This window comes from Lipophrys pholis, assembly GCF_963383615.2.
Source record: "Lipophrys pholis genome assembly, chromosome: 12".
In the NCBI taxonomy this organism is placed as follows: Eukaryota; Metazoa; Chordata; class Actinopteri; order Blenniiformes; family Blenniidae; genus Lipophrys; species Lipophrys pholis.
This window is the reverse complement of record NC_137641.1, coordinates 21,659,872-21,678,999: the sequence shown is the minus strand read 5'-3', so window position 1 is coordinate 21,678,999 and position 19,128 is coordinate 21,659,872. Positions and strand designations below refer to the sequence as shown.

At 41.8% G+C, this 19,128-nt stretch overlaps 2 protein-coding genes across 2 annotated transcripts; both read left to right on the top strand.

Annotated features, from left to right (window-relative positions):
- Positions 1–39: 39 nt before the first annotated feature.
- On the top strand, positions 40–1,676 carry LOC308117523 (bone morphogenetic protein 10-like; the record flags this gene model as incomplete). Its single annotated transcript, XM_080476451.1, has 2 exons — positions 40–376; positions 634–1,676. 2 exons carry the CDS (start codon positions 40–42, stop codon positions 1,674–1,676), a joined length of 1,380 nt encoding a protein of 459 aa, XP_080332577.1.
- Positions 1,677–6,312: 4,636 nt separating this feature from the next.
- On the top strand, positions 6,313–13,729 carry smad4a (SMAD family member 4a). The gene is made up of 11 exons (XM_080477310.1): positions 6,313–6,704; positions 8,064–8,362; positions 8,440–8,614; positions 9,054–9,083; positions 9,169–9,372; positions 9,516–9,623; positions 10,639–10,689; positions 10,780–10,963; positions 11,049–11,217; positions 11,514–11,652; positions 12,588–13,729. The coding sequence occupies exons 2-11, from the start codon at positions 8,123–8,125 to the stop codon at positions 12,797–12,799; spliced, it is 1,512 nt and encodes a 503-aa protein (XP_080333436.1). The 5' UTR covers positions 6,313–6,704; positions 8,064–8,122; the 3' UTR covers positions 12,800–13,729.
- Positions 13,730–19,128: the final 5,399 nt, after the last annotated feature.

Below are 19,128 nucleotides of genomic sequence, written 5' to 3'. Positions count from 1 at the left end.
TGCTCAGTCACTGGATTTAAATCTTTCCTCCACTCAGCCATGATTGCTGCAGTTTTCTCCAACTTTGGGTTCGTCCACTCTCTTAACGTCCTGCTTCTGGCGTTGGCTGGTTTGAGCTCGAGCAGTCCCATCAAGCCTCCCGAGAACCACCACCACCACAGGGCTTCAGTCGGGAGGGACGCGGGCGGCGATCCGCTGCTCGATGCACAAGACTTTCTGAGCCACTTTCTGTCCACGCTGAACCTCACGAAGCTGAGGCCCCAGTCCAGGCCCCTGCACGAGCCACCAGAGTTCATGCTGGAGTTGTACAACCGATTTGCCAGCGACCGCACGGCAGTGCCATCAGCCAACATCGTGCGCAGTTACAAGAATGAAGGTACAATATTCTTTTTGTTAAACACCTAGACAAGTTGGACCCATTAACATCTTGCAAGGAACTCTCGTGTCACATTTTCATACTTTAATTGACAAGTTAGGATTGTTTTAATTTGTTAAATATAAGCAATGTATTAACCTATGACAGAAAGTGTATTTATTTTTCAATTTCACTGCTTAATCGTTTAACTTTTAAATTTTTGATTAATACAACTACACAAAGTGTACTGAGACAAGCTTTTTGATTTTTAATTTCAGATTTGTCCCGCTACAGTATAAGAGCTGGGGGTGTAAGGATACATCCCCTGCTGTTTAATATCTCCATGCCCCACCATGAGCACATAACAATAGCCGAGCTTCGTCTATTCACCCTGGTCCGAAAAGCCCAAAGACCTTTCGCTGGCTTTGACTGCAAGGTGACAGTCTACAAAGTACATGAGGGTGTTGTTTGGACAAAAGAGGTGGGGAAAGAAGGGAGAAGGAGGGATAAAGAGGAGGTGGTGGAGATGAAGGATTTGGAGGAACTGGTGACAAAGCATATCCATGCCACAGATAATAGCTGGGTGTCATTTGACCTGACTCATGTGGTTCCGCTCTGGCGGAAGTCAGGGTGTGCGACTCACAGATTGGAGGTCCACATTGCTGGTCTGGGGTCAGAGGAGGAAGAGGCCACAGCGGAGGGCGAAGGATTGGTTGAGATTGATATTGACAGGAGCTTGGACGGAATACACAATGCAGTGATGATCGTATTCTCAGACGATCAGAGCAGAGATCACAAACAGGACAAACAAGAGCTCAGCCAGATGATCAAGCACGAGAATGACCTTCCTGAATTCATGGGCCGGAGCCAAGAGTCTTTGTGGGGGCACGTTAATCACAACGCTGGCCATGTAAATCAGAACGAGCTACACAAACAGTCCCTCATGCAACTACAGTCCAACCTTATCTACGACACACCTCCTCGAATCCGTCGCAATGTTAAGAGCGAGTCATGCAAGAGGACGCCTCTCTTTGTGGATTTTAAAGACATCGGCTGGGATACGTGGATCATCCAGCCGCTGGGCTACGAAGCCTACGAATGCAACGGCGTGTGCAGCCCACCTATGACCTCTGATGTCTCGCCCACTAAGCACGCCATAGTGCAGACACTGCTCAGCATCAAGAGTCCTGAGAGGGCATCACGTGCCTGCTGTGTGCCCACTAAGTTGGAGCCGATTTCGCTCCTGTATCACGATAATGGGGTGATCACTTTCAACCACAAGTACGAGGGAATGGTGGTGGCAGAGTGTGGCTGTAGATAGTACAGAGGGAGATGGAGACTGCACATTAATCTATCTATCTATCTATCTATCTATCTATCTATCTATCTATCTATCTATCTATCTATCTATCTATCTATCTATCTATCTATCTATCTATCTATCTATCTATCTATCTATCTATCTATCTATCTATCTATCTATCTATCTATCTATCTATCTATCTATCTATCTATCTATCTATCTATCTATCTATCTATCTATCTATCTATCTATCTATCTATCTATCTATCTAATACAGTTGTGTGTGAAAGCACAAGTCTGGACATAGTTGTAAATTAGAGATGGACACTTGATGTAAATGTGCAACTGTATAAAGGCAAATGTATAATTATTTTATTAATGTAGAATATAAACCTTTCAATGTAATGCTGCAAATGTTTTTGAAAGATGTGTCATGATTGATCTTATCTATTTGTCATTTTTGTATGTTAGTGTATACGATACAAAATAGTAGTAACAGACCATATTACTTTTGTTACAGTGAAAGATCACAACACAATAGAACAGATTCAATTTAGTCTCTTTTTTTTTCCAGGAAAAGTAACATCCACATCATTATATTGCAGCTCAGATATGAGTTACAACATCCAAGTAGCTATGCGATATCTATTATGTGAGTTAAGTTCAAGTGTTACATGTGTGGAATGGGACAAAATTTACTCCATTGTTGGTTGCGAGAAAAGGATAAACTAAATCGCTCTATCTTAACCCAGCTGAAGCGCTTTTTAAAACTACATTAAAATGATATGCACTACTGATAGCATTATTAGTACATTGTTTGCTTTGTAAAACCTAAAATGCCTCATTTGTTGTTGAATGTCAGTCTTGTTAAAATGCTTCATAAGAGAACGCACATGCTCCAGATTTGTAAACAGTATAATTTGTTTCTGTGCCCTGTGGCATCTTGGAGCCACTGAGATGATTTACAGACTGTGACATTTTGCCTCCTGTTTGCTTGCCAACATTGCAGAAAAAAAAAAAAAACATATTCGATGGCTTTTGACCAGGAGAGGATTTTCACGGTGTTTTGGAGCTCTTCCGGGCGTCGTTTGTGAAAATTGGAATATCTCTTACCGAACACTGCAGTCAATTGCTGTGAAATCTTTCTTTATACGAGCCATTCATATCCCAGTTTTGGTTCTGACACCAACATGAATGTTACTAAGGTTTTAAAAAATATATATCTGAAGTCCAATATATGCACAGAGGAATATTGCATTGCTTAGACACCATGTTTCACTGTCAGGTAATAACAGCACTCCCCATCTAACAACCCTAATCCCCATCCCTCGAGCGTCACATGCCTGACGGGCCTCTCTCTGTCTGCTTCCATGCTATAGTGATAAAGAGGTGTCAGAGCCTGGAGTCTTGTAGACCATCACTCAGGATGAGACGCCACTCCAAGTGGTAGCCTTTGTGAGGTGGTGTCAGATTCCTGGTCTCCAGCGCCAACATGTTCTATTGACAATCCTGCCATCGGGTTGCCTGGTGCCCTCCCAACGCTCCCACTTCGGTTGCTGACACTGGCATGCTTACACCCTTATCGAGGCCAGGACAACGGTGCAAATGGAAAAAAAAACACGTCACATCGTCACCTGGCTTCTGCTGTTAACAGTCGGAAGTAGATAACAATAATGGAATAACACTGTGGAACTTTTCAACTTAATAGACTACTCACTCGGCGCAAGGATTTACACAGACACACAGAGTTCGGGGCAGAGATACTGGTAGGCCGTGAACAAATTAATACATCACTGTAGATAGTGTCTCAAACTCGAATAAAGTGTCAAAGTGGAAAATATTTCTGGTCTCCAATTTCCATTTCAGAAAATCTCACTCTTTTGTTCACAATGATTTTAGCTTCTGAACATTTACTATTGAATGTATCATGCTTTGAAAACATTTGTCAATTTTATTATGATAAAATTTGATTTCTTTCCATGAAGAAACAAAGTGATAAAAGTAATTTTACTAACTTTCATTTTGTCTGACATGGAGATTCACTGCTGCTTCAATAATACATGTGTGTGTGTGTGTGTGTGTGTGTGGGGGGGGGGGGGGGGGGGGTCTTTCATGGCAATTTCATTAGACACTATTCATCAACAATTCTCAAATTGGGGATTCCTTTTTTTTTAAAGAGGATACTGTAAGACAGATGTACACAGTGGGCTGGATCAATTTCTACAATGTCAGACTATGATAAAACCACCAGGGGGAGACCTCATATTATTGTGACAATCATCATGTCACAAGGTAATGTAGGTAAAAACGAATCTGGTCAAGGATGGTCAGCCTTTAAAAAAAACTGAAAAGTCCCTGCTGGCATGCATGCTGTGTCTCAACTCGTCCTTAACAAGCAAATATGTTGGCAAATTTATACATCTGCATCAGTGTCTGACAAACTGTAATAATCAGTACATCTACAGAGGAAGGTCTATTTGTATTCATTATAAGCAAACAGTGATCATATGTCATGCTTTCCAGCTATTTAGACTAACTGACTAAGCTTGTTCCTTTGAATTTTAAACATGCATCAGTTTTTGGTGTTCTGCAGACCTGCTGTCTCTTGCTGCCTTGTTCACAAGCTGAACACCATACCCACTGCTTTCAAATAGTTACTATTACTAGGGTGACAAATAGTCCTGGTTTTCCCAGACAAATCCACCTTTCATTTCCTGTCCTGAGTTTTTGAGGGAGGTTTATACATTAATGAAAATGTCCCGTCTTCATTGTGTTTAAAATGCTTTGCACAGACTATTATGGTTGGGAAATAATCCCCAAGATCGTACTTGTGATTGGCTGTACTACACTCACTTACTTATTTGTGAAAAAAAACTATTTTTGTATTTTGATTTTCTTTATAGAGAAGGTATTGTTTGTATCATAATTTCATTCTCACCTTTGAGAAACCTGTCTTTAGTTATAAAGATATGATTTTGCTATACAACAGAATTTCCCAACCATACAAGGGAGACACTGTTTGAATATATAAAAAAGACCAGGCATCTTTGAATAGTATTCTTTGCACATCATTTAAGTGTCCTCTTAGTCAGAATTTAAAATATTACTCTAACACCAAACTCTTATTTAATGGAGGAAGTATTCCTCAACCTTGAACTAACTCTTTTTTTTTATGACAGCGTAATGAAATATGTGGAACAGGAATTATCATGCCTTTCCACTGGATCCAGGAGCTGTGATGCATTCAAAGATCTCATTAAACATCCACTTACCTGTATAACACCTGTCTGCAGATGTTTTCATGCTGCATCTTCTTCTCATGCTCATCATCTCATACCCATTGAATCCGTTTCTGTGAATAACTGATAACATCCAGATTATTGAGCATGTTTCACTAAATGCTTGATGAAACTTCAGCTTTGATCAATCAATCTGATCACAGCAGTACTGCAACAAGAACAATAAAAAACAGGCATGACTAGGACATATTTTAACATTCGAAGGAAAGAGTTTGCTTCCCTGATAATTAGATTTTCTATTTTAGGAGAGATTTCAGTTAAATTTAACAATATGCAAACACGCAGCATCATATAATAGTCAGAGGGCTAAACAGATTGCAAATTCGCAGCAGCAAATAAAACAGCTGTTAGCTTGAGCGTCAGCCTCCACGGTTTCTCTAAAATGCATTTGCAGGCTCTGAGTAAACAACAGCTTACCTTTCAATGTGGTACTCTGTCTCAGCAGATGTATTTGTGTTCCTTCGCATTGTTCTAAATTCTTAGATCCAAAACTTTCAAGAACTGGTGTTATGAAGAGTTCTGCATCCCTGCTTCCATTATGCAATGCTGCACTTGGGAGTTGAAAACACCAGGCCAGATTAACATCTTTTCAACACAGATTCATTTATGTAACTCCAACCAAACACTACAATATTACAGCTATATGCATGGGATGTTGGTTTGAAGAAAGCACGAAGAAATGTGGACGTTACCAAACATGGTCACTAGACTTATAGAGCAGGGGGGAAACATGTGGCCTGCGGCCTGCAAGAGGGTCTCTTCTGGCTCAGGGATTTCATGAATAAAAGTAAATATTGCTCCTGGTTTGTCCACATGCAATTGCACTGCTGCAGTAAGAGTAGATGTAATAATGCAACATGGAAACCGAGTACCAAACAGCAGATATCAACAATAAATGCAGCTGCAAGTGGAGTTTAAAGACTCCAAGTCACATTCATAGAGTGTCTGTTTGAAAGTGTGCCTTAATAATTCCATATCATCTGTTAAATATCCACATCTATTTTAGGGTGTTTCGTTTAGAGATGCCGTGTCAATTTTAATTACCTCAGAAAAATTAAATTGAGAGGATGTTAAATAGTTAAGATTGAGGAGTAGGAGAAATAGATAATTTGTTTTTTTGTAATAATGGAAGGGCTGGTGCTGGACTGTTATGATCTGAATGTGTAACCCAGAACATAGTGAGACCAATAAAGACATCTGAGGTTTGACGATAGCAGTCCGTGCTCTCAAATAACCTTTCGATGGGGGATTTGTGCATTAGGCGTACAAACAGTCGACCTGTTTGTAGTTTTCATCTAATTACAGTAAACAAACTGCAGTGCAGCGCCACGCCTGCCACATTTTTCCCCGTGCGCATGCGCAGTGGCACTGTGGTGGGTGGAGGAGGATTATTTTTTTTTGTTTATTTTCGTGTCCAGCGTTCCAGTAAACGTGCTACTGTTAAGCTCGCGTTATTTTCTCACGGTAATAAACCGCAACCGAAAAACGAAGGCGACTCTCAGTGATACGATGCTGTAACAGCTCGCGAGGCCGTGTCAGGTTAGCCGGTGAGCTCGCGTGCTGTTGATGACCGTCTGTTAGCGGGTGTGCTCGCACGCTAGCCCGAATAACAAACGCTAAAGCTAGTTATCGTAAGGTGGGGGAAAAAAATAAAAAATAAACCTATCGGGGCTTGGGCAGAGAACGCCACCCACGGAACATCATCTGCCAGTGGGAGTTACGCTACTGTGGAAGGAAAAAAATCACTGTAAGTTCACAAATCCGCTCTTGTTTGGTTCAGATTCGAGATGAACGGAACGCTTTCTGCGTTAGCGCCCGATGCTAACAGCGGCTAACAGAGCCGCTGCACGTTCGCTGGCGATGCTATCAAGTCTTATTTTCTCCTCAGGTTTTACGTCAACCCGTTGTTAATGAATCAATATAAAAGCACAGCTTCAAGTAGTACACGCGCAGGGCATTTTTAGTCTGACTGGGTCATTCGCTATCAACGTATTGTTTGGTAAATCGCCTATTAGCTACGGCAAATTACCCAGTAAAGCTAACATTCGCAGCCCCTGCGGCAAAGAATGCGTGTTGTGTAAAAAAACAAAACTTATATGATCGTTAATACGCATACTTAACGTAGAAGATTGACATGAAATTAGTCGTTTGATTTGTATTTAATTTCAGAGTAGGAATGTATTTGTTGATGAAAAGCATTCATGCGTGAATGTGGTGCTGGTCCTGAACTGGACCTAACACATGTGTTACATTAGTTATTTACACACGTTGGCGTGTTGAAGCGAAATGCATATGCTCTATAGATCTTGCCACAAAAGAAGTCCATTTAGTCTTTATATTATGATGGTAAGCGCCACCACAGATCTTATAAAAGCCAAAATAATACATATACTTGATTTATGTTGAGTTATCTAGTAGTTCATATAGCTTGAACGACTCAGGGAATCCAACACAACAGATTTTACTATTTGAACAAGATGTCAACAATCAGAATCCAAATAATAAATGTAATCATTCCAAGGAGAACTTTTTTTTTCAGTGGATGTTAGTCGTTGTTGCATGAAGTGATGATATTATGGGATATAACAGAGAACATCTATCTGTGGGTGAAGGCAGAGTATAACCAGGAAATAGTCTCCGATTAGTTACGGATGCATGCGTGTGGGCTTCGGGGACACATGCTAATTCTGCATAAAAAGACATTCTTGCTATGAGGTGAGAGAAAGACAGAGAGAGCCTTGACACTACTTTGCGGCCCTCAGATGGACCAACAGATTGTTATTGTCCATGTAACAAACAATATGGCACAATATGCTGTGTCCAGCAGCTACAGATCATGGATCATTGAAGAGCAGAGCTGAGGAGAGGTGCTCAGAGTTCCCCCGGCACTCTAGACTAATAGTGTTATGTTGTGACCATCAGTTCTCCTCCAACACCTTAAAATGTCATGGTGACAGACAGATTGTGTTCTACTGAGTGATACTTTATGTAATGCAGTGTGAGATCTTGGGTGGCGCACTCATATGAACTCTCTGTTATGTGGCTGTTGTCCTGCCCTTTTAGGTTGCCAGGCTTAATCATCAATTTTACCCTGTCACTTCTACAGGTGAAAGCATTGAGGATTCCGCTGAAAAGCCTCCCCAAGGTTGAAGCCTAAGGAGCAAGATGTCAATCACAAACACCCCCACTAGCAATGATGCCTGCCTGAGCATTGTGCACAGCCTCATGTGCCACCGGCAGGGAGGAGAGAGCGAAAGCTTCGCCAAGAGAGCCATCGAGAGTCTTGTCAAGAAGCTGAAGGAGAAAAAAGATGAGCTCGATTCTCTCATCACAGCCATCACCACCAACGGAGCTCATCCCAGCAAGTGTGTAACCATACAGCGGACTCTGGACGGACGCTTACAGGTAGATCGACTCCAGCACATCTCAGAGGAAGTGTGTGTGTGTCAACATATCTAATCGGGTTGTTCTGTCGGTTGCAGGTTGCAGGACGAAAAGGTTTCCCTCATGTGGTCTATGCCAGACTGTGGCGATGGCCTGATCTTCACAAGAATGAGCTGAAACATGTGAAATATTGCCAGTATGCCTTCGACCTGAAATGTGACAATGTTTGTGTCAACCCATATCACTACGAGAGAGTTGTCTCCCCTGGAATCGGTAAGGAGGAGTCATAGATTATCATATTTTGAGAGAAAAAATCACTTTCCGCATTATACCATTTTTTAGGGAGCCTCCCCATACTAGAGATAGTGAAATATCCCCAAAAAAACAAGGCCTCCATTTGTCGCATGCATGCTTTTACTAATGTACCTTCACTGTATGGCTTTGATACTAATGCTACTCCGTCAGTAAGGCATGATTTTATCATGGATCTAATGATCTCAGAAATTGTAGTTATTGTCTTATTAGTCAGTTTCACATCTTGCAAGATCAGATTGAGCCCAGATTATGTTTTGACACCCCTGGTTTAGGTATTATGAGCAGTGTGTGGACCCATAGAGTATCGCTTATGCACTTACTTTGTTGCTGATGATTAAACTTCATGAACTGATGAGGTGAAGTTGACCAATATTTTCTCTTGTTGTCGTATTTGCAGACTTATCAGGATTGACCCTTTCAAGTTCAGGTAGGAGGGTTGCTGAGCTTCTGCTAATTTCTTTTCCAAAGGTTTTGTGGCTTCATCTTAATCACGTGTGTTGTTTTTCCACCAGGTCCCCTCTTGGTAAAGGACGAGTACGACTACGACAACCAGCAATCTCACTCCAGCTCAGAAAACCATCTGCAGACGATCCAGCACCCGCCGTCACGGCCGGGTCCTCAGGAGACGTTCAGCAGCCCGGCGCTCCTGCCCCCTTCAGAGGGCAGCAGCTCCGCCTCCACCTCAGCTTTCTCTACTATCAGTGCTGGACCCTCGAGTGAGACACTGTTTACATCCACCTTGTAAAAATGTGCAGCAAAGCCATTTTCACTATTGTTTGAATTAGATTTATTTTTAATCTTTTCGAACTGATAAGTTGAACTATTTTTCAACACACTTGTCCTCCCATCCTCCTTCCAGATGCTACTCCCAACTGGAGCAGAAACAGCAGCTTCACTCCTACAGTGCCTCAGCACCAGAACGGGCATCTACAGCATCACCCCCCCATGCCCCACACGGGGCATTACTGTGAGTGATCGTCTATTTAATTCTCTGACCGTTTCCTCTTTCACACTGATGGAGTTAATGTGCATTTTCACTTATTTACAATGTTAATTAGTTCAGACAAAACAAAAAACAAAAAAGGCTGCTCTTGTAGGAAGAGAAGTTAACTTATCGCGTTAATGCATTCATTGATTTACGTCGACGTTTACTTTATCGCACCTTCTTCCTTTTAGTTTTTTTTTTTTTTTAATTGCTTATTGGCTTTGAACTCTGACAGAAAATGGGACGCGGGGGTTTTGAGCAGTACTTTTTTTTGGTTTGGCGTCATGTCACTTCTCGGTCAATGAAAACTTTTGGGCCGGGCCTGAGACGCTACAGAGCTGATCTGAACCGCAGCCTGATGCCAGTTATGGTGAGAGCAAAGTGATGTTGAAGTTCCTTATCATCAGTGTCGTTTGAGTTTTTGGTATCACTTGAATACGATAAGCTGGAGCCGCGGCAGCCGCCTCTCCTTATAGGCAAAGCCTAGAAAAGTGGATAACTACAAACTGCAGGCTGGATAATATTGTCAACACTTGCCACGGAAAACCTGTTAAGTTGGGATTTCAGCAAAAAACTGGTGTTTGAAGCACCTTATTTGTGGTAATTGCTGCAGTGCCTTCAATATGAAATGCACGGTACACTACTTTTAGATTCATTATTGGAATTTGTGTGAAACAAAGTGATAAATCACAGAAAACCTATTGATCAATCGCCGTTAAAACAAATTTGAATTGTTGCCCAGCACGAGTACAAAGCGTTCTTTTGGGACAAATGTTATTGTTTTAGCCAACTATTGCACAATCCTTATGTTTTTACTGAACAAACTAAAGCTTCATACATCACGCTCTCATACACGTGTCATGATGTGTCGGTCCGTCTGAGGTGAGTGGGTGGGAAGTTGCGTTCCACTTTGATTGGAGTCGAGATGTTTTGGCCACGCGTTAGGTGACAGGAGCACATGTGGCTGTTCAAAATTAATATTGACATGTTCTCACAGGGCCTGTTACCAATGAAATTGCGTTCCAGCCTCCGATATCAAACCACCCCGGTGAGTATCGATCTGCAGTTCGAAGAAAATCCAGGTTTCTCCTGCTGTCACAGTCCCTCTGACCTCTGGTCTGCTTCTTTGTTACTGCAGCTCCAGAGTACTGGTGCTCCATCGCATACTTTGAGATGGACGTTCAGGTCGGGGAGACGTTCAAAGTGCCGTCCACGTGTCCGATAGTGACCGTGGACGGCTACGTGGATCCATCAGGAGGCGATCGCTTCTGCTTAGGTCAACTGAGCAACGTTCACAGGACAGAGAACATTGAGCGAGCGAGGTACTCCACCGCATGCTTGGAGATGTTTGATTAAAGCAGTCTGTATTTTCTCATATTCACACGCCCCTGTTCTTTGCGTCCGCAGGCTGCACATTGGAAAAGGTGTGCAGCTGGAGTGCAAAGGCGAGGGAGACGTTTGGGTGCGCTGTCTGAGCGACCACGCAGTGTTTGTCCAGAGCTATTATCTGGATCGAGAGGCTGGACGAGCCCCGGGCGACGCCGTTCACAAGATTTACCCCAGTGCTTACATCAAGGTGAGATGTCAGGGCTCATAACGTGGAAAGCACAACTTTTCCAAGAAGCTGTTACAGAATCTTGGAAGCCAGATGTTCTTCTTGCTGGTTTAATGTACATGTGAACATAGCGTGGCCATATAACCACTCTCCTGTGTTCTTTTTATTTATTTATTCATTTATTTATTTATTTAGCTGTGTTGAAGAGAACTTCTGTGCATATTCCACCTGTGCGCCGAGTGTGAACCAGGTCAGGGCAGCGCTGTGTCTTCCGCTCCTCTCAGGCTGATAACGGCGCTCGTCTTGTCCCCCGCCAGGTGTTCGACTTGCGTCAGTGCCACCGGCAGATGCAGCAGCAGGCGGCGACAGCTCAGGCAGCAGCTGCGGCGCAGGCAGCCGCCGTGGCCGGGAACATTCCCGGGCCCGGCTCTGTGGGAGGCATCGCCCCTGCCATCAGTGAGTGCTCTTACGGTTGCACTTAGTCTCAAATAAGTGTTCACGGCTATTATTATGATTGCTGTTCATCATCGTCCTCTGTGGGGTTTTGAGCCCAGACCGATATTGGAGACTTTCTTACTGAATGCGGCGATGTGACCAAGAGCCAACGGCAACAGAAACGGGGACAAAAGATGCATTTATTCAGTCAAAGATATTCAGTAATATTCCCTTGTTTTTCAGTTAAAATGTTCTGCTTCACATTTAAGGTAAACACAGAGTCTCCCAGAGGAATTTGTCTTTCAGGGTCTAAATTCATTTTCCCTGCGAAGGCTGAACAACACAAAAACAAGCATTGATCAAACATGATAGACAGATGAAGACTTTTTTGATCATGCAGGAAATCCAAAATGAAAATGGACCATATTTTAATTGAAAGCCAAGGAGGATTCTATCGTGTTGCTTGGAAATGTAGATTTTCGTGCTGCTGTGAGTGTTTGATGATTGAACTGCTGGTAGGTTTACTTATCAAAGACCAGAGGGACTGATTCTAACATCACGTGTCACTATCTTCCTGAATGTTCACACAGCAGAAGTCCTGAGGGCCACTGTAATGACTACTATATGGCTGCAACTTGCAGTTGCTTTACGTTTTGTTAGTTTCTGAGATTTTCAAATTTCAGAAAGAATCTTGGGAGTTACAGTTCTGACTGTTATTGATGCCAAACCTTGTCCGTGGCGACAGGATCGGTACTGTGACACTTGACCTGCTATATTGGAATCAGAAACATCTGACGTGTAAAGCCACATACTAGAAAAGCGAAACACACTAGACAGTTGTAAGTGTTGGAATGACTTTTGCCTCACGAGTCTTATTTTGATTGTCCATGTAGAGTAGCTTCACTGCCTGTCGTGCAGCAGTAATCACAGATTGACGGGCTGCGATTCCCCTGCAGGTTTATCTGCCGCCGCAGGCATCGGGGTCGACGACCTGCGCAGGCTGTGCATCCTGCGGATGAGCTTCGTGAAGGGCTGGGGGCCGGACTACCCTCGGCAGAGCATCAAAGAGACGCCCTGCTGGATCGAGATTCATCTGCACCGAGCTCTGCAGCTACTGGATGAAGTCCTGCACACCATGCCCATAGCTGACCCCCAGCCCCTCGACTGAGCGGCGAGGCGTGAGCTGAGCAGAGCATCAAATCTGACTGTACTTGTAACAGAGTACTCCACCTATAGGCCTGGAGTGCCAAAGGAGGACTGCAACCACCACCACCACGCTGAGTGAAGTTGTAGAAGTAGGACAGAGAGGCCAGCAGTATACTCCAAATGCACTTTTCCTTTCGATCCAGAGCGCCGAGCAGTCACCAGCACACTGACGGCGACTCCGGGTCTGCGAGGTCAGCTACTTCCTAACAACAGCCAGAGGAAGATGTGAGTCACACTGGGAGGAGTCGCAGCCCGCTGGAAAAAAAAATCCTGCCAGGAGGGACGCACGTCACGGCGGGAGACGAGTGAAAAAGTCTGAATTGAAGAGGCGGCAATGAATTGTCAAGTTGAAGCAGAACTTGTCGGGCTGTCTTTTATCCACTGTGATATCTGTATTTAAGATGTGAAGCTTCCTCTCAACTGGCAAAAGATTGTTTCTAATCAAACAATTGTTCTACGGTTTCTAATCTCCCCATGTGCTGGAGGTTTATTTTGTTGTTTTTGATTGAGCTGGAGTATACTGCCGGTCCAGTCCTCCTCTGTTGGCGCTCCACAGCCGATGCAGCTTTGTTGAGTGGAGATACAACCCCCCACCCCCCCCTCACAGATCAGGACATTTATGTAAAATCATGCTATACATTTCTCATGTTCTTGTAAGATGTAATCTTAAATATTTTCTTCCAATGCTGACAGACCTTTCTTCTTTTTTTTTTTTTTTTTGGAATGATTTTGAAATGATGCAAATTCAAAAAGCCCATTTTAAACTGAATCACCTTTTTTCTAAAGGTCAAACTTCCATTTTTACGGCTGTTGAGACACGGAGAAGTGATGTTTTGTACTGAAGTGTTTCAGCCCCCCCCCTATTGTAATTGAAATGATAAAAATATTCTCCAAAAATAGATTATAACATGCTTGTGTTATGTTATTGTCATATTTTATTTTATTTTTTAAACTAGATGCCCACATAGTGTCTATTAGCACTTTATTAATTTGTGTTTTGTCTTGTTTCATAGTCTCATTTGTGGTTACTTGTTGTGCCCATATTATCTTTTAGCATAGGTTGTTTTTTCAGTTTTTTTTTTCCTTTTCTTTCTTGCTATCGAACAGGTTTAGAGCTAATAAGAAAATGGTCGCGCGTGCTCTCTCCATCCGTTTTTAGTGTGAAACACTCCTGCAGCAGGTCACTAAGCTGAACGTTTGATACGGGAGACACTCTGGGTGGAGCCTGACGACGCGGCCGATCACCGCCGCCCACTTTAATTTATAGTAGTAGAACTTGGATGACATGTAATATATTGTAGACAGCTGAGTAAACAAGGAGGGAACTGTGAGAGGAAGCGTAAGCCATATTAATGCCAAATATACCCCAAGAAAAGTGAACCACGGTGATCAGACTGCAGTCATTTCAGTATTATGTTGCTTTCACCCCCCAAATCATTCAAACAAGCTCAGTTTTTAGCACGGCACTATTGCTCAAACAGAATTTTGGTATTTGGAGCTCTGTTTACTTACAGCTGTTGCAGTATTTTATACTCTTTTTGCTACCTTTACAGTGATGAACCATTCTGGTCATGATAAATAAAAAACTATATATATATATATATATCCAAAAAAAAAAAAAGAGGAATGCTGTACAATGTTCAGGAAATGCAAGTTCATGCTCATCTTAACCATTTACACTTATGTCATACAATCTGAATACATATGGAGTTTGAATGATGTTGGTGTTTATATGTATGAATATGGTTGAATAAAATTTAACGGGCGAACATGAAGGAGCCGTTTGATTATGTGAGATGCTGTTGGGGAATATTGCAGTATTCTGGCTGGCGGCGTGACTTTAGGTGAACATAACGGCGAGTGTGGAGATCTCATTTGTGATGTTAATATTCTCCATTTGACTGCTCTTAATACTAATTTACAAAAAGCCTTTTCTTTTCCATCACGTGTGCGTCTGCAGTGCTTTCAGACGTGAAGCCTTATTGATTTTGGGCTTTGGCTAATGCTGTCAATTCAAATTAGTCAATCATACAATTACTGCGAATCGCATTCTTTTTTCGTTCCTTTACATCAATCTTAATGACTTGCTAATATTGGAATAAAATACTAATTGAGAGTGCTGCATTGTATTTACATCTCAAAATTCCTCATTGAAATTCTATCTTATTGTGACTTAAATGAAGGAATGAGTATATGAACTGATCCAAAGGCTTGACAAGACATTTGACCTTCCCAGTTTAGGCCTCCACACCACCGCTGACCCCGACCAGTGATGGTGACAGAAAGGACGACCGGCGTTGAACAAGAAAACGTTTATTACTGCAAAGACAAGTCACAAATTTTAAGAAAACAACACTAAGAAGCTAGCCTGAGCTGAGATCTGAAATATTCAGAAAACGAAACTACATGTGTCTTCAAATAGTTTCTATAATCATCAATACGACATACTAAATGATAATGTCTTTGTAAATATAAAAGTCCCTCAATTGTCCTTGTCTTTTTTAACACCCCCCCGCCCAACCACCCACCCCCCGCCTGTAAAATACACAATACAAATCACCCTACACAAGTTGGTTCGCTTGCCAATTCGAGAATATACATCATATGAAATAGAAACGGCACACGAAAAGAAAGTCACGTGAAATTAGTGTGTATATATTATATCAGATACTTTACATTATCCAGAAAAAAAAAAAAGAAAAGAGGGAAAATAAATCACAAAAGCACTTTAGCCAACATATCAGGTAAAATGTTCACCAAAAGAATAAGTCAAATAATTAGGACACAAATAAATATACCTTTTTTCAGTTTTTGATTTATATATATATATATAGATATATATACTGTATATATACACATTTTTGTCTAGAGTGAATCAAAAATAAAAACCTTCCCCCCCCAAATGCCACTGCCAAATGCTTGTGCTTGCATTAGCGCGTGCTACAGATGGCCACGACTCACTAGACCGTCAAATGGCACTTGAAAGAAACAAAACAAAAAAACAAAATAATACAAATCTCAATGAGCTCACAGCATTCCGAAAATATCGTTTGACAAAATAAAATCACAATCATGAGAAGAAGAAAAAAAAACAAAAAACTCAAAAGCCTTTTACTTACAGTAACTCTCCTGGCTCGCTCACCAGTTCTACACAATAAAAACTCGTCTGCAGGTGTGTAACTTACTAAGTGTGTCGTGAGTGTGTGTGTGTGTGTGTGGAGTGTGACATCCAGTAAATAAATAGTCCAGTCTGAGAAGAGGGTTTTTTTTTTTTCTTTTTCTTTTTCTTTCTCCTTTCTGCTTCCTCAGCACTGCTGTGTAGCCTCCATCTGTAGCCCACCAGAGACCCGACAGTCACCCAGGCCATCTGCTTTGGCCGGGGCGAAATTAAAGGCACTGGAGTCTGTTATGGGTCAGTGAAGCTGCTGTGTCCAGGTGAAGAGGCCTTTCTCAGCTCTCCTGCGAGCGACGGGTCAAAGGACGGCTTATAACCTACAGGTTTGTTTTTTTTTTTCCTTTTCTTTTTAAAAGTAAATAATGGGCTCATTTGCAAACACCTGATACAAAAACAAACAAACAAACCAAAAAAAACAAACTCCTCAATTTCAAACTCACATAGAAAGAAAAGTACAATTGTGTTGGCAGCATTAACGTCGGTCCAGTGTTAACCAGGCAGGCTCTGACACGCAGAAAGCTAAACCACTGTCTGGCACCGTCTGGTAAATAAAAAAAAAAAAAAAAAAAAAAAAAGGAAACCAAGAAGAGGGAGGAGGGGGGGTTAAGATCACGATTGAGACAACATTTTCTAGCAGCACATGGGAGGTGTGCAAGACCAGAAAGCACTTATGACCCTAAAGCACACATTCGAGATGGAAAGAAAACATCTTTTAAGCCTTTTTTTTTTTTTTTTTTTTCCAGTTTTTTTTTTTTTTTTAACTTCAGGCACAAAAATAATACAAGTTAACATCTACCGTGTTGTAATAAATATATATGATAAGAAAGATGAGCTCCGTACAAAAAAAACAATAGATCAAGTGAGAGGAAGGTGAAAATGATGAAGGCAAGAAACCCTCCTGCAAAACCTCCACAATGCACGTCGAAGTTTTACAGACGGGAGCCCACTAAGTTTTACAGTGTTTGAGTCAGACAAGTGAACTGTGGGGATTTTTTATTTATTTTTTTTTGCACGGGTACTGAGCAGTTAAAGGGGCACCGCCCACATAATGTTTGCTTTTCTAACGTCTTTTCCTGACTGTTTGCAGAGACGAGAGCTCTTGTGAGAGCACCAGACTCTTTGTTTTATTAAGAGCTTTGATTTTTATTTAAATGGTTTTTTTTGGTGCATCTGCTTTTCAAAAGAAATGGAGCTCTCATCACCAGTTCAATTTCAATCACACTAGATAAGTCATAAATCGTGTTGATCGCGGTGTGATCATGCCAGAAGAAAATAATTTTGTGGATATGGACTCTTATATGGGAATCTGGCATAAGTATAACAGATTAAGTAGATTACAATGTTTTAATGGGAAACCCTCTTTCCCACATGGATTTACTAATTCCATACAAAGCGTCTGGCAGAAATTCATTTTCCAACATGGCCGCAGCTCGATGTAATAAAAAGGGGCTCCGCAGCTGCTGACTGTAAAGTTCACTGGACTTTTTCCCCTCAAAGCCTTTCGAAGTTTCTGTCGTCTGTAGTTCCTGAATGTGCTCAGATCAGACATTTCAAGCCAGCAGGATCAGGGTAAGGCTGTCGTACGAGAAGCGTGGCATAAGGTGTGACCTGCGAGGAACGTGGCTCCAGGGAGACGAGGATTCACTTTTTCAGATCCCCCACAGAGTGGAAATAATGTTGAGACGAGAGAGGAGGAGAAGAAGAAGAAGAAGAAAAAGAAACATCTCGGATAATCCACTGACTCAGTATCCTAAACTACAGAAAGTATTTGCACTTTAAAAAAAAAGAAAAAAAAAGAAAAAGGTATTTCTACACAGGCTGACAGAACCAAAAACATTGGTAAAGATCCAGTGTACCGATAGTGTCCAAGTGTTTTTTTTTTTTCCCCAGTCGTGATCGAACCTTTAAGAGTTGTTTACAGCAAATACAGTCCTTTTTTTTTTGCTTTTTTTTTTTTTCATAACCTCAACCAAACATAAAAATCCCCAACAAAAACTGCTTTCTCTATACAGTAGGTCTGCTCTTTCCAGTGGTAAAATTAGTGATTTCTCCTCAGTACCCATTATGCATAAGCAATCAAACCGAAAAGATCAGAAACACAATAAATATTAATAAATAAACAATTTCCGCAGAGAAATGGCACAAGCCATTTCGGCAAGCATGAAAAAAACCGAAACGGACAGGTTTATTTTAGTGACAAAAAGTTCCTGTTCAGAGGATTAATCTCAATAATCTCCACAACATAGAAGGCTATAACAGTTCAAGTATAGATAAAGTCTAATGAATCAGAAGTTAGTTCCCAGGCCTTTCCCAGTTCACAGTCTATGAACTAATTACAAATGAGCTACCAAAAGAAACATTCACATATAAACAATCAGATCCACCACATAAAAAGCGACAAATATATGTACTGTATCGTCATTATATATACTATACATATATATCTATATATATCTCTTTTGAATATCAGAAAATATCTACTTTTGGTCCACTGTACAAAGATGATCTGTGACAGGGAACAAAGGCTGAATCAATCATTTTATGGGCTAAAAACGGAAATGAAAAATGTATCAGAGGTGAGAGAAAAGCAATGCAGACTTTCTCTGTCGCGTTGAGATTTGTGCAGTACAGTGGTGTGTGTGCAATAAGGTTTGGTGACTGTGCTGCACGCGTCAAAGGGCTGGCACCACTGGTTTGAGGTAGGGTGACTGATGGATGTGTTCCAACACACACACACACACACGCACGAGCATGCAGACACACAGGCATATACACACACATGCACATAAAAACACAGTGCCAACCAACACACACACACACACACGCGCGCGCATACATACATACATACATACAGGCACGCACACACGCACACATACACGCGATAACAAAGGCTAATGCAAGAATAGGCCTCGAGAGGGCAGAGTGAGGGCAGGAGCAAGGCTAAAGACCATGATTCAGATAAAGTAACGAGCTTAGCAGGGCCGATCCAGAGAAAACAACAGGTGGGTCCATGCCTGCATCTCTTGGTCTCAACACTGATAAGCCAGCCCAAATCCAGCCACGAGTCACCAGAAAGCCAGAAATGTGTGGCTGGGACAATGCAGAGGGGGCTGTAG

Coding starts and splice junctions, on each gene's coding strand:
- smad4a (XM_080477310.1), top strand. CDS start 8,123: ATGTCAATCACAAACACCCCCACTAGCAATGATGCCTGCCTGAGCATT. Junction 9,084..9,168: donor ATTGACCCTTTCAAGTTCAG/GTAGGAGGGTTG, acceptor TTTTTCCACCAG/GTCCCCTCTTGGTAAAGGAC. Junction 10,964..11,048: donor GAGAACATTGAGCGAGCGAG/GTACTCCACCGC, acceptor TTGCGTCCGCAG/GCTGCACATTGGAAAAGGTG.